Source organism: Aulonocara sp. 'chitande type north' Nkhata Bay, linkage group LG6, assembly GCF_057382095.1.
Source record: "Aulonocara sp. 'chitande type north' Nkhata Bay isolate Kocher_YH1m ecotype deep benthic linkage group LG6, A_spYH_male_GT1.1, whole genome shotgun sequence".
Taxonomy (NCBI): Eukaryota; Metazoa; Chordata; class Actinopteri; order Cichliformes; family Cichlidae; genus Aulonocara; species Aulonocara sp. 'chitande type north' Nkhata Bay.
Genome location: NC_141349.1, coordinates 30,896,927 through 30,912,918, shown reverse-complemented (window position 1 = coordinate 30,912,918; position 15,992 = coordinate 30,896,927). Strand labels below are relative to the sequence as shown.

The window sequence follows — 15,992 nt, the reverse complement described above, 5'->3', positions numbered from 1 at the left end:
GAAGCTGACTAAATGTTAACTGATATCTTATGGCAAAGGGGTGCGATTAAATAAGTGTGTACTTCTTCCCACTCCCTTTCAACATGTAAATGAATTAGAACGGTAGCAATATTGAAATGTATTGACTTTTGTTTAGTATTTTTCTCTCTCTCTTATCTTCTTTATTAAATCTACCTGTATATTGTTTGCATGTTTGAAATAAATGAACAAACAAACAAACAAACGTGTGCTGTTTTCATAATTCTGTAGATCATTAAACATAAACAGATGTCGCATCTAAAATGGCAATGGGTTTTTTAATAAGAAAAAGCGATTCCAGGCCTTTTAATGAAGTATATGTGGTAATAACAAAATGGCACTGAATACAAGCAGTCAGACAACTTCACATCATTCTTTCTACAAATAATTTGGTTTTTTTCTGGCACCCTTAAAAAATGGTAACTGTGACAATCTTCCACATGGGTTTTTGCATTTTTCTCATTTAGTTTCCAAACTATTGAAGTCATTTACTTGTTTTCCAGTAACCAGGCTCATGTTGTCACACATAACTCGAGAAACAGTTCTTGCTGTTATAATGTAATGAATAAAGTATTTTTGATATTATTTGCAAACACACATGATTATGTTTGCTTAAAGTAGATCAGTGCTGCCAACACATGTATGAAGTCTTTGTACATGTGTTGTACAAAGACACAGTGGGACAGAGGTATATTTTATATGTATAAAAAGAAGATAATCACATAATTTGAACAGTATTTAAATATTTTTCTATGTATGACATACAGACAACAGCCTGCACACCAACTTTATAAACAAAGTATTATGTTGGTTGTCTTTTCTTCTGCCTCTCTGCTTTCACTTAAAATCAGCTGACAACCTGAAATCAATGGTGATATTATATGACTACATTTATTTGTCATGATTTTACATCTTAATATTTTCTGGTGGGTTTAATTATCTATAAATTTTTTTCACAAATCCAGACTTTTTTTGTGTCACACGGTGTATCATTCCAGGAGTTTTCTCTTTTATAGAAATAGATTTCTCCACAATCTTCATCATTTCCTCCATAACTGTTAGGCTCGTCGGTGTCCCAGAAGCTGAACACAAAAAATACGAAAAAAGACTAACCATTTTATACTGACACTGAAGTCATGGTATACTGATCTAACAAACAAAACTTTACACCTACACTTTATCTTAAAATGCAAGTTACCAATAATAATTTATGAAAGAGTCATGCAACAAACATAAAGTGTGAAACCTGATGGTAGGTGTAGTCCCATCCACCCATTTCCATGTCTGTTCTTTTTCGGTGTCAGTCAGTCCAATCCATGTCCGATTTTTAAACTCTCTTATGAAGTTCTTATTCACAGAAAAAGAAATAAAGAATAACATTAAATACATCTGAGTTTTACACTTTTGTCTTTGTGTCTCAGAAACAGATTTTGCTCCTATATACTGTACCTGTTCCTCTCTGCTGTTGATAATCACCAGGTCTGCCCCTCTCTGCAGACAGTCCTCTCTGCTGTCATTCCAGGTGTTTTCAGTAGATGAAACGTAATATAAACTGTGTTTGAAGTATATCCATCCTTGTTGGATATAGCAAGCTGCAAAGGACAGTAAAACTGAACCTTCAAAATTATGCTCAAGAAAATAACAAACAGTAATGTTAATAATGATAATACTGTTTAGCGTTACACTCACCTAATTCATTCATTTTAATGTCTTCTTCTTTAGTCAAGTTTTTAATAATGGCCTCACAATCTGGTGTTGTTGTTGTATCAGAACTGTCTGTAAGAGCAAACATTTCCTTAAGTAACTACACCACCAGAGTGCCACATGAATGAACCTGATTAAAGTTAAATTCATTGCAATTCTTCAAACTGTAACGGTCTCTGTCATTCTGTTCTTATATTATTCAGATGGTGAATTTATGGTCACATTACAAAGAAAATGTAAGTTGACTCACAAAAAGCCAGTCGTAGTGAAATGTTGAGTGTAGCTTGAAGAATACACAGAAGTGCAAAGCTCAAAGCAACCAGTCTGCAGAGTTTTCTTTCTGTGTGCAGGAACATGTAAGAAAATTAAATTTATTGTCATTATATAAGAATGTACAACGAAAATTATGCTGCACTGCCAGGATATGGACTCATGCATAATAATAATAATAATAATATAAACAACAACAGGAGAATAAAAAAATGCATGGAGGGGTAAATAAAGAGAAAGTAGAAATGATAAACATGTTACATAATAAATATCTTATACATAAAAAAACTGTCTTTAGTGGTTTTTGAGTTCAGTGTGGTTACAGTGGTAGGGTAAGAACTGTTCAGGAATCGTTTGGTGTGACTTTTTATGCATCTGTATCTCTTACCAGATGTGTATTAGCAGACTGATAAAAGAGCATTAGCTGGTGTGCTAAACCATAAAGATTGCACAGAGCACAGGCTAAAAACAGCCTCTCAGAAATGTATATTTAAAGATGAAATGTTGACTGCATTCATTTCCTGGTTTGTCAGTTGCGGCTCCTGACAAGCAAGTCTAGGAGGGGAGAGCGCTAACAGCTGGATCTTGTAGGGAGGAGAACAGAGGACCGAAATATTGACTGCATTCATTTCCTGGTTTGTTGGTAGGGGCTGTCGAAAAGCGAGTGTACAGTACATCTGTTTGACCAACACCTGGACTATATTTAACATTTGCCTGAGCATACCTGGTGCCCAATAATCCAGCCCTAACTATATGCTTTATCAAAAAGGAAGGTTTTAAGCCTAAGCTTAAAAGCAGAGATAGTGTCTGTCTCCTGAATCCAAACTGGAAGCTGGTTCCACTGAAGAGGGGCTGAAAACTGAAAGCTCTGTCTCCCATTCTGCTTTTCAATATTCTAGGAACAACAAGTAAGCCTGCAGTCTGAGACTGAAGAGCTCTAATGGGTCATATGACACTATTTATTATTATTTGATTATAAAAAACCTTGTGGAGAATGATTTTGAATTAGATTCTGGATTAAACAGGGAGCCAATAAGGAGAAGGTAATATATGAGAAATATGCTCTCTTTCTAGTCACTGTCAGTACTCTTGCTGCAGCATTTAGGATTAACTTAAAGCTTTTCAGTGAGTAAGTATCTGGTTAGTATGGAAGAGGATTAGGGCCACCGGAAAAAAAGTGGGCAGAGTACAATAACCTCGGTTTTAGCTGAATTTAGAAAGCCCTGATACTGAGTTCTTTAAAAGAAGAAACTATTAAATAGTTCATAAATATTAAATACAATTATCAAATAATTTTAATAGTGTTAGTGGTTGAAAAAATAAACTTTGAATGCAGTTTACTCCCTAATCGTTTGGTTTTCTTAAAAACTAAAATCCTCCACTTGATTCCAACAATATCTACCAAGGTGGGGTTTTCAATGAAACTCATAATCAAAGCTAGAATAAATGGTAAATGGTCTGTATTTGTGTAGCACTTTACTGGGGTCCTAAGGACCCCAAAGCGCTTTACACTATACATAATCATCCACCCATTCACACACTGGTGATGGCAAGCTACAGTGTAGCCACAGCTGCCCTGGGGCGCACTGACAGAGGCGAGGAGCCGGGGCTTGAACCGGCAACCTTCCGATTACAAGACGAACGCCCAACTCTTGAGCCACGATCGCCCCAATCAAACATATGACACTGACAGACAGCATGAAAATCTTCTAAATAAATTGAATTACTTACTTCTGGTTGAAGTATCAGCTCCATTTTCACAATCCATGTCAGATTTGTATTTAAGAACAAACTTATTTTGCTGTGGTGTGGCAAAGGCATGTAATAAGAAAATGCAGAACTAATTTATAACCTCCTTATCTTTCTTTCTTCCGTTTTTGATAGCATCTGCAGTTTTAAGCACACAGCTTCCTGCTTTGCTGTACTTCTATCTTAAGTTATGGTTTGTTAGTTGAGACAGTTTTTGTCATGGTCCCTGGTTCCTCTATGCAAGAGGTTTCAAACTCATTTTATCTTAGGGGCCACATTGAGGAAAATATATTCCCAAGTTTAAACTTTACAAGATTATCTCATGGGCTGGATAAAACCTTTTTAAAAACATAACCCCCCCCCCCCAGTTTGGATCAGGCCTGCAAATGCACCACTGCAAAGTGGTAAGTCAGAGCAGCCAGACATTATAATTGAAAACTATTGGCATTTTGTGGCCGCATGAGACAGCTGTAACTGTTGCAATCTGCTGTGTGGCAAGCAGGTTAGGACCCAAACGCAGGACTCCAAAAGCACAAAGTTAAGTGAGACCTGAGTCTGGGAACCTCCCTTGGTAGGTGGAGCTGGTTTTTTGTCCCTTTCATAAGCTCAGATGTAGGCAATTAGGTTTTCTCTGGAGCAAACCTCAAGCTGTGAGTGCTTGGTCCAAGCCAGGCGAGTTGGCACTTTTAACTTCTTTTATGAAAGCTTGCTGCGGGCCCCCTAGCCTTCTGTTAGAACGGTAGGACATAGAAAATGTACTTGAGGTCTGGCTGTTTGGCAGAGATTTAAAGTTATTTGCACGCTTGTAGGTGGGAAACATTGCCTTACTGCGGCAGAGAAACGTGTAGTGGACTCCACCGTCACTGACCAATATTTATTAGGGTGTGATGCCAACTTGTGGACAGGTAACTAAGCAATACAGTTGAAGCCAGGTTGGAGGGATACTCCTGCTGCGTTTTAGTGTCCAGTGTAAGTCATCTCCTGCTTTCATTTACCGAGTACCGAGCTGCTGCTTTGTCGAGTGGATTTCTGGATTAATTTGTTTTTAAACTGGTGTAATTCAACACCGTATGGCTGGAAACTAGGGCTGGGCGATATGACCCAAAATTCTTTTTAGCTGGGTGGCAATATAAGATATATATCTCGATATTTTTTAAAGCCATAAGTTAAGAACAAAAAGAGAGTTCTTAGTCACACTGTGTCCCAGATGTCACACAGGCATTTTTATTTACATACAGCATAGATTTACATGAAGAAATTACTCAAAAATAAATTATCAGCATTTATTAAATAATCATGCTCCATAAATAAAAGAAAACAATGTTGTTTTTGTGCATAACAAAAAGCTCATAATTGTGCAGTCAAAATGTAAACTAACAGATGCTGAACATAATAACAAAGACAGATTTCACAGCTGCTCTGTTCCCAACTTCTACTGCGTGACTGACAGCCTTGAGTTTGAAATCCGCTTCGTAACCATGTCTCTTAACAGGTGCCATTTATGGTCCTTATACACACACAATACGGTAATATTACGTCGAAGCACAGTATGTATCACTCCGCGAGGCTCCAGACTACGGTAGCCGTAATGCTCCGACAATCCATCAAGCGCTGCAGCTCCGTAGCTTACCAAAGTCGTAAAACATTTTTTGACAGATTGCTGAGCGCCGTGTACCACCTAAAATCGGTTCGCGGTCAGTAAGCACAACCAGAATTCATACATAAGGCGCGCTGTCAACTTTTGAGAAAATGAAAGGATTTTAGTCCGTGCAGCCCCTGTGGGCTGCATGTCGTTAGCGTGGTTAGCTCATTAGCGCGGTTAGCTCGCTAACACGTTGACGCCGTCCAGCCCCACAACTCGCTAACGGAGATTTGCCGTGTCCATCTGGTCGCTGCCTGCAGGTGAAGCTATGGGGGAGGGGGAGTTGTATTCAGTGAAGGAGAGGCGAGGCCGAGTAACGTTGCGTAGAGACAAAAGTGGACGAAAGAGAGGCAAACTTGTGGCTCCACAAGTATAATTATAACGTAACATAGACTATATCGATATAAAGGATATTGTCACATCTTATATCTCGTATGAAAATATACACAGCAAAATCTCCAGTGTTAAATTAACACTAGAGAGTGTCTATATGGGTCCACACCTCTGAGTGTTAAATACAACACTGGTGAGTGTTAAATTAACACTTTTGACAGTGTTATATGTTTAAAAGTAACCTAGTCAATTTTGAAGATTAACAATGGCTAACACTGAGCAGTGCTGATTTTCTAACACTGGAAAATAACTCAAAATGTTAGAAATATTCCAGTGTTAGAAAATCAGCACTGCTCAGTGTTAGTCTTTGTTAATCTTCAAAACTGACTAGGTTACTTTTAAACATATAACACTGTCAAAAGTGTTAATTTAACACTCAACAGTGTTGTATTTAACACTCAGAGGAGTGGACCCATATAGACACTCTCTAGTGTTAATTTAACACTGGAGATTTTGCTGTGTATCGATATTTTTTAAAAACTCGATATATCGCCCAGCCCTACTGGAAACACACACACACACACACACACACACACACGCACACAGAGAATACATTGACACTGATGTTGTTCAGATGTGCCTGCTTAAGAATGTCACATGTATTTGTAATCGCATATTCATGAATGATTGCTTGCTGACAATAAAAAGGGCTGCAGCGAAGGAATCAGTTGGAGTTGCTTAGACAGGCGAGTCGCAGCACTGCTCTCCAATGCTCCCTTTGCAAGTGAAAAGTACACTAGTGTCTGTGTGGTTGCTTTCAGTAACAGGTTCTGTTTACCAGCAGGGTTGACCTAAACCCTGTTTTGCCCATTTGGGGTTCTGTGTCTGTTGCCATCTCTTTTAACGTGTGTTATATATTTTGATTTGTTTTTAACAGGTTCCCCGCAGCGCTTATCCTGTCTCACGGGCAATCATACAATTTTTATCATTTTTACCGCATTTAATAAAGTAACGTTTTTATTTGTTTGCAGGTGCTGCTGTTACATGTTTACTTTTATTTTTGTATTAACATTAAAACCATTTTAACTGACTGTGTGCCTACAGCTCTGTCCTGTTGTAATAGGTACCTACCACAGGTCACATTAAGTCCAAAAACAAGTTTATTGCTGAGCTCTCCCAAAAACAGAAGATACAAGAAAATTGGAATAGGTTTAAACCGGGAACTACTTACCTCAGGAAACACAGACAATCAGAGCACACGGCTACATGGATGGATGGATACAACAAAGGGGGGAGACACAGACAATTGCTTTGTCCGAATTCAGGGGAAGGATGCTCTGAAGGACACTACCTACCTACGTAGGCTGATGGTGAATCTGAAGAGTTTGCTGCTTGAGTCTCTGCGGAGGTCGCAGTTTCTGTGGTGCCTGCGGCTTGGTCCTGAGGAAATATAAACAACCAAACTGTTAATTGTATTTGTTTAAATAATATTTATAAATCAAGCAGTAGCAAAATAACATTTCAAAAATGAAAAAAAAGAACACCTACTTGTTCAATGCTCAGGACAAGTTCTGTGGTGAGTGCTCCATAGACTCTCAGCTGAGTGACATCATCCAAGTGTCGCAGGGACTTGAATCGAGGATCTAAAGCTGTGCACTTGTGTAGGTAATTAGCGTATCTCTGCTCCCGGTCCTACCTGATGTTTTTTTTTACATCTCTCACTGCTGGGCTGTCATCATCAGACTGCGCCATAGAGTTCAGGATGTTCATTTTAAGTGGCAGGATCATGGATCCTGTTGAAGATGACGCTTCACACATCATGACTGTCACAGTTTTTAGGGTTTTCATGACTGTAACAAGATTTTCAGCCAGTGCATGTTCTTCCTGAGTTAGATTCTGATTGTTCTTCATACTCTTCTTCACAGTATTGTCAGCCATAGCAGCATACACTGCAGCTTGCTGTTGAAGGTATCTTTCCATCATATCATGAGAGGAGTTCCACCTAGTTGGAACATCTTGAATCAGTTTTTTTTTCACTAAGCTGCAGCAGATGCTGGTATTTCTTAAACACATTGCATCCTGTTGTGCTTCTGTGAAAGAAGGAGACAATTCTTCTCATCTTTGCCAGGAGATAGGAAACCTTCTGCACTGCCATTCCTTTCTGAGCAGCTATATTAATAGTATGTGCAAAACATCTGATTTGTGGCCCCAGTCCAGCAGCTGTGACGGAATAAATTATGTTCTTATCATTGTCAGTGGTTACAGGTATTGTCACATTTGGTCGCACTAACTTCCAGTCTTCCACAGTTTCAGAGAGACCTTTGGCTAAGTTGTCAGTGGCATGACCAGGCGTGTCTGCAAAACACAGTTTTTCATCTGTCATTCCGGATCAATGTAATGTGCGGTGACAGTGAGGTAGCTCTACGTAGCTCCTGACGTCCAGCCGTCTGAGGTCAGAGCAACAGCGGGTGCTGCTGACACTGCCGTCTCTAATTTAGCAGGAAAGCAAAGCAGGAACTGCGGTATCGGTGAAATAGGTTCGTGAAGGAATACTGTAACGGGGCTCAAGTACTCTCAGCATTTCCTGAAACCCGGTGTTTTCTACAACAGATAAGGGTCGCATTTCGATAGCAATAAAAGTAGCAATTTCCCTGTCAATTTCTTTTGCCCTCTTAGAATCATGCGCTAATGGCTGTCTAAATGACTCCGGCAAAGTTTGTAGCATGCGTGTTTGTTGTTGTTTTTGTCTGCCTTCTCTTGCCTTTGCACTTAGGTGATGTCGGCGTAAATGTGCATTCATATTTGTTGTGTTCTCACCTATGTAATTAACCATTGCGTGGCACATCCGACATACTGTTGTAGTTTTGTCCACAACGCGCTTACCATCAGGGTCATACTTCACACGAAAGGCAAAAACGTTCCAAATGCCAGATTTCAATGACGGTGGAGTAAGAAGTAGTTCAACGTTGAGGCCGTTGCCATGTTGCATGAGCTTAACTTCTGTCTCGCTAGCTTGATTGAATGCATGTGGGCAGCGCTCAGTGGCTCTGCGCTCGACAATGCAGCCTAGGTGGAGTAGTTGAACGCAGATTCACTAAGCTCTCAACACAGACAGCATCGTCAGAAGAAAAGTTAATAGAATAGATATATAAAATGTTGTATCGTTCAATACATATGCGTACCGAACCGAAAGCACTGTATCGAACGGTTCAATGTCGATATATATATATATGCAACAATACATGTATGGGGTGGAGGGAGATTAGCCAACTGTCATAGCTGCAGAAAGGTGTGACAAAGAAGGTGCCCAAGAAGTATAGCAAGCTGTCCATACCCAAGGCCTTAGAAACTACCAAACAACGACTCAGTGCTTTGGCCAGTCTCTTGAAGAGATACACCAGAGAGATAGAAGACAGGAGAACAAACCGGCTCTTCTCCACAGAACCGACCAAGATGTACTCTCAGTGGCAGGGGAACAGACTGAAGACGGAGAAATACTGGAAGAGCATATGGGAGAAGGACGCAACCCATAACGGCAATGCTCAGTGGCTAGTGGATCTGAGGGCAGACCACAGCAACCTCCCTGAACAGGGTCCAGTAACCATCACAGTGGCAGATATCCGAGAAAGGGTCTCCAGTATGGAGAGTTGGACAGCACCAGGCCCTAACATGGTTCTACTGGCTGAAGAAGCTGACTGTACTCCATGAGCATTTGGCAGCATGAATGAACCAGCTGCTAGTTGACGAGAGACACCCAGAATGGCTAACCGAAGGCCGAACAGTCCTGATCCTCAAGGACCCCCACAATGGTCCGGCCCCAACCAACTACCCACCAATAACCTGCCCCAGTACCACATAAAGCTCCTGTCAAGCATCATAGTGGCTTAGAACAGGGATATGGTTCTATACATGAGTGGGGCACAGAAAGGGATTGAAAAGAATACCAGAAGTTAAAAACACCAGCTGCTGGTAGACTGAGCAATCAGCTGAGACTGCAAGACCAGGGTGATCACCCTGTGCGCTGCCTGGATTGAATACAAGAAAGCCTATAACTCAATCATCATCATTGTTTATTTATATAGCACTTTAAAAACACACCTAGTAGACAAAAGTGCTGAACAATACAACTATAATAATAATATAAGAACTGAACAAAACAATAAAATTAATAGAAATTAATAAAAATGTCAGTCACCCACAGAGTTAAAAGCGAGAGAATAACAATAGGTTTTTAATCTGGACTGGGTGGGAGTGGGAACCAATGTTCCCTCTAAGCTGCGCGCATGCGCAATTGCGGACTGCTGGCATGGTCTCTGCGCAGAGAAAATCTGCGTTGTGCACAAAAAAAAAATCTAACCTGAATTGAAATTAAAATTAAAACTTTAACAATTCTGTTTTGCAGTGTTAGTCAGTGAGTGACTGGCTGCTCCCATATGGGATTAGAACGATGCCACCTTATCCCATAGTCCAGCCAATAATGCGATTCACATTCGTATATACGCGGATAATCAATGTCGTTGACAGGCTATGACAGCGTCCTTATGTGCCGACACCGGTGTTTTAGCTAGCAAAGCGGCGTGGCTGATGTGGAGTGAAGCCATGTCAATGACAACGTGTACAACCATCGGAAATGTGAGCAGGACAGACGGAACAATTGACAGAAAAAGTGTGAGTGATGTGGTTGAATTTCCTCCTACCAGTTAAAAATCGAGACGCAGCATTTTGCACTAACTGTAAGCGTGACAAAGTGCTCAGCCCCTGCCCCTATTAGACTCAATGCCCCATACCTGGATTCTGGAATGCCTAGACCTGTATAAGATCAACAGGACCCTAAGAGCCTTCATCAGGCGTACAACAGTGGAGGCCAACTTCAAGCCCATAGCACAAGTCACCGTCAAGTGCGGGATCTACGCATGCGTATGCTTTGTCTCCAATGCTGTTCTGCATAGGCCTGAATCCCCTCAGTGAGATCATTGACAAGACTGGCTATGGAATACCGTCTACGGAATGGAGCAGTTGTCAGCCACCTCCTGTACATGGATGACATCAAGCTGTATTCCAAGAGTGAACGAGACATTGATTCACTGATTCACGTGACCAGGATATACAGCAATGACATCGGAATGTCATTCGGACTGGAGAAATGTAGTCGGATGATAACAAAGAGAGTGAAGGTATTTAGAACTGAGGGGATCGAACTACCAGAAGGCAACCTTGCAGACATACAGGACAGCTACAAATCTGGGGATCCCACCGGCAAATGGGAACCATGAAGAGGCCGCCAGCAAAGCTGCAACCACCAAGTTCCACCAACGGTAAGAAAAAGATCCGGGCTATTGACATCTACACCCTGCCTGTGATCAGGTACCCTGCTGGGATGACAAGCTGGCCAAAGGAGGAGATAGAAGCCACTGACATCAAGACAAGCTCCTGACCATGCATCACGAAGATGGCCCCAACCGACAGCGTGCTCAGTGAATACCTCAGGCAGCAGAAACCCAAGAAATGGTAAATGGCATGTATTTGTATAGCACTTTACTTAGTCCTTATGGACCCCCAAAGCGCTTTACACTACATTCAGTCATCCACCCATTCACACACACTGGTGATGGCAAGCTACATTGTAGCCACAGCTGCCCTGGGGTGCACTGACAGAGGCGAGGCTGCCAGACACTGGTGCCACCGGGCCCTCTGACCACCACCAGTAGGCAACGGGTGAAGTGTCTTGTCCAAGGTGACAACGACCGAGACTGTCGGAGCTGGGGCACGAACTGGCAACCTTCCGACTACAAGACAAACTGACAACTCTTGAAAGAGGGGGAAGACGAGGAACCATCATGGAAGGACAGGCCCCTGCACGATATGTACCACAGGCAGATAGAGGGGGTGGCTGATATCCAGAAATCCTACCAGTGGCTGGACAAAGTCAGACTGAAAGACAGCACAGAGGCACTTATCATAGCAGCACAGGAACAACCTCTGAGCACAAGATCCATAGAGGTTGCGGTCTACCACACCAGGCAAGACCTCAGGTGCAGGCTGTGTAAAGCTGCCCCTGAGGGCATTTTGACTAGAGACCGGCCCACCAGGATAAAGATTGAAAATATGATGTCATTCAGGGGTAAAACCGCAAAGGATTCTGGGAACTTGTGGCAAGAGGTACTAGCGCACGCAGGCTTTCAATTGAACTCAGTTACACAGCGATAAAAAGAAACCCAAAAAATGGCAAGAAGCTGTTGTATTATTAACTGCAATAGCCGGTCGCATGACAGCCACGGGAAGCCGACGGGTAAAGAGATCGTTTTGTTTTTTAAATCGGATTACGTCGTTGAAGAGAAATTTTTTAAGCCATGTTTCCGAAGTAAGAGCCGACGGATGGTCTGGATATACCAAATATAACGTCTCAGAACACTCCAGCTCACATGTTAGTCTGCTCCAAGCATTCCCACAAAGGTCAGAGTTTTGTAGTAGTTAATACGTCATTTTTCTTAACATAATTGGTGGTATAGGTTACAAGCAAGTCTAGCGCTGAACAGAAATTGTCGCGCTATGCTCCTTTATTTATTGTGCATAAATAGTGAATTGTCCTGACACAATATTGCGTTTCGCTTGTTATTACCATGGTACATTGACAAAAACATATACTTTTATTCACAGGATAAAACAGTTGTTTTGTATCACTAATTGCACAGTACGATTACAGCATACAATATTATTGTCACTGCTACATTTCTGTAATGCTACCAGAAATTATTTCCACTACTAATTAAATACCGTTGAGCTCAAAGGTTATATTAATAAATGGTTAACGAATGTGTATTTATGACGACAATTTGTGAGACTGGTAAACTTACCTTTGTTCGTACGATGGTCTTTCGTTCTACACGGTGCATTTCAAGGTCCTGTACCCATCCATCGGTAAACTGTACCTGGGCTTGTTGCAGTGACCTGAAGTTACTAAACTTCATGAGTGTATGCACTCACTCCAAGAACCGCATAATTATAAATCTGAGCGTGGTGAAGTTGGGCAGCACGCTAACGTCTTTTGTCCACTCTGTGTGCTCGTAAGGGTCTGACCCTTTCACTTCTTTGATTTTTTCCTCGTATCTTTTCTTTGTCTTTTCGTCGAGTCTGTCTTTGTACGGACTGGCATTGTTCTCCTTTTGTTTTGTACATTCCTTTTTTGTGCGGCAAAGAAAAAACAAGAAGGTATTGGAACCAGAGAATGAACGTTTTGCGGTGCTGCAAATGCTTTCATTTGATGCGGTACTTGGATTGTTTTGCCACGAGTTCCCGGCATTCAATGCGCGAAAATCACGTGATTGCTAAACAAGGGGGAGGGTGCATCCGGCCTTCTCGGCTGTAATTGGTCCAGCCCAGAGTTAATCATGACCAATTGGCCAATCCAACACCTTTCATTATATATACCCTTCCTAAAAAAAAAACCCAAAAAAATAAAAACATCGGCCCATAAAAACAAAAAATCGCCAGCGGTCCACCGGGCAAATGCCCGGTATGCCCGATGGCCAGTCCAGCTATGCCCCTCGCACAAACACATCCTGCAACCATACACACACAATTTTTTTTTTCAAACTCCATTGCAGGTTTATTTCACACCTCAAACATTTAGTAAACAATTAAGCAAATACAAGTAAACTGCAATAAATTACAGGTAGTAATAAAATAATCTCCAAACTCTTTTATGCGACATTCACCATCCACACTTAAAAGGGTATTTTTGAAAACGCAGCTTTTTCTGCGCGTTTGGACCTTTCTCCCACACGTAAATGACGTTTCGAATCACCGCAAACAGAGATTTTTTTTAAACGCAGTTGTTTTTGTTTACATGTGGACGAGGAATACAGAGTTCGTTACGCAACGTCAAAGGTATGTGCCTCTTTTCACGTCATGCTGTGCGCCCCGTTATTGTTTACATGAGATGAATTGCAGAATGGGAGGTAAAGACAAAATACTGTTACTGTTAATCTTACCATCTTCAGGTTTTACATGCTTACATATACACATGTAGTTACTGTCCCTCCATTTAGAAAGGCAAAGGTGTCATGGTGTGATTTTTTTACGTGTAGTTGCCTTTTTTTTCCTGTGTGATAATATTCAACATTGCTATCAATACATTTCTCAAAAAATGCCTCTCTGTGCAAAATGGGTTCAAAAACATAAACACCTGTGGGCAGTGTTGGGAAGGTTACTTTTAAAATGTATTCCATTACAGAATACATGCCCCAAAATGTATTCTGTAACGTATTCCGTTACGTTACTCAATGACAGTGACGTATTCTGAATACTTTGGATTACTTAATATATTATCATGCTTTTTACAACAACGTGAATGTACTATTGCTGTGTGATTTATTACTATTACTGAAGGTCCGCGACTCCGAACTGTAGTAAAGGGACCTCTGACTAATACGGCGGGGTCCCTGTCAGCTCGTAGCTGAAAAATAGCTTTACTTTGTTGTGTGGGTCAACTTTTCTTGCGAGAGACAGAGAGAGGCATTGAAAGGCTGCTCCAACAGAACTTATTGTTTTTGGAGGAAAACACGAACACGGTGTACAGTCGAGTCTTAATAGCTTACTTACAACTGGGCTCGTCAGGCACTCTTCTTGGCTGAAGTGGTTATTATTATATTTACATGCTTCCAGCTCCCGTTTTTCCTCGATGACAACTCGTACCTTTCCACTCCCCTTTTTCTCCCTCCTCGCACTCACAGACACATAACGTGTATGGCAGTCCATTCTCCCTGCAACACGGACTACACTGCCCATGATGCTACATTCTTTAGAGCTATGCTTGTAGCATTCTGCCTGTTAGCTTAGCTTAGCACAACAACAACAACAACGAAAAGGCGCTCTCTCACCCAGGAAACACACAGTCGCAGAGAGAGAGCGTCGCCCTGTAACCATGGCAACCGTAACGCTGCCGCCTGGAACAACAGAACGTAGCTGTCAAACAAAACCCAAACAGTCCTGACCCGCGACAAAATGAAACAGGAAAGTACCGCAGTGTAATCCATTTATTTCAACAAAGTAACTGTATTCTGAATACCACCTTTTTAAACGGTAACTGTAACGGAATACAGTTACTCATATTTTGTATTTTAAATACGTAACGGCGGTACATGTATTCCGTTACTCCCCAACACTGCCTGTGGGATACTGTTTGTCCATGATTTGGAGAGCCCAGCGTGTGCTCCCGATGCAAGGGATACTAATTCTGTCGGAGAGACCTACCTCGGCACTTGTGCAGGTGAAGCCAAAGGGAAGACATGCCTCATCCTATTTTCTAGTATCTTGCTTGGAATGAAGTTGGTTTGGAAACATATTTGGTGATGCTTTATTTCCTGCTTTGCGTTTGTGTGGGAGCCCTGTCAAAAACCTGTCAATTATGTTAGCAGTGTCCAAGCATCTTCTTTTTTTCATACCGCGTCCCCCCTGCAATGGCTCAGTTCCCCACACTGATCCTCTGATCTAAGTAAAACCCTTTGCTGGAAAAACAGAGACAACCTACTGCAACTACCAAAAGCAAGACGTATGACACCAGAGCTCTTGATCTCTTGTGATCTCGTGCACGAGGGAGATGACCAGGCCAAGCGCTGTTCCTGCTGCTTGAACCCCAGTGACTCTCGGTCAATCCCTCTGCAGCACTGCTATTTTATTGTGGTTACATGAATATGCATAGGTTCATTAACATATATATGTGTGTACATGAGTGTGTGTATGTGTGTGTCAAAGGGTGACCCTGTGAAAGCTCCCCAGACCTGCTGGCGCCGGGGAGTGCAGCAGTTCACCTAAACAAAAGGTTCTTATATCCAAACAGATACAGATGTGTTTACCATATCATATATCAGAAAAAAAAAAGGTACGACCTCTCTCATGACCTCCCAGAACACCCTAGGACGTGAACGTCCTCCCATCTCATGGTACACAGAGCCTTACTAAGGATGAGACCTATCAATATATAACTGATTATATATCTCTAAGGTCAATTGATTATATGTTTCTACCCATATGGAAAAGATATATATATAAATCTTATAAAGTTTGTATCTGTCTTGTGTGAAACTTGTATGAAAAGCAGGGCTCTAGAGTGCGACCAATTTGGTCGCAAATGCGACCAAATTTTTCAGTGGTGCGACTAAAAAAAGTATTTGGTTGCACCTGTGCGACCAACTGTTCGGGTAGCAAAAAAAAAAAAAAAAAAAATTCTGCAACCTTCCCTGTGGTCAGCAACAGACACACATTATGCCCCTATCGT

At 41.5% G+C, this 15,992-nt stretch overlaps 1 protein-coding gene across 2 annotated transcripts; it reads right to left on the bottom strand.

Annotated features, from left to right (window-relative positions):
- Positions 1–958: 958 nt before the first annotated feature.
- Positions 959–3,785, bottom strand: LOC147328119 (CD209 antigen-like protein A). Of its 2 annotated transcripts, XM_086297642.1 has the most exons (6): positions 3,724–3,785; positions 1,973–2,062; positions 1,708–1,794; positions 1,468–1,610; positions 1,265–1,365; positions 959–1,100 (listed from the first exon to the last, which is right to left on the bottom strand). In XM_086297642.1, the coding sequence occupies exons 1-6, from the start codon at positions 3,758–3,760 to the stop codon at positions 959–961; spliced, it is 600 nt and encodes a 199-aa protein (XP_086153768.1). In that variant the 5' UTR covers positions 3,761–3,785. The 2 variants fall into 2 exon arrangements, with proteins under 2 accessions (XP_086153768.1, XP_086153767.1); XM_086297641.1 differs by having other exon boundaries at positions 1,265–1,610.
- Positions 3,786–15,992: the final 12,207 nt, after the last annotated feature.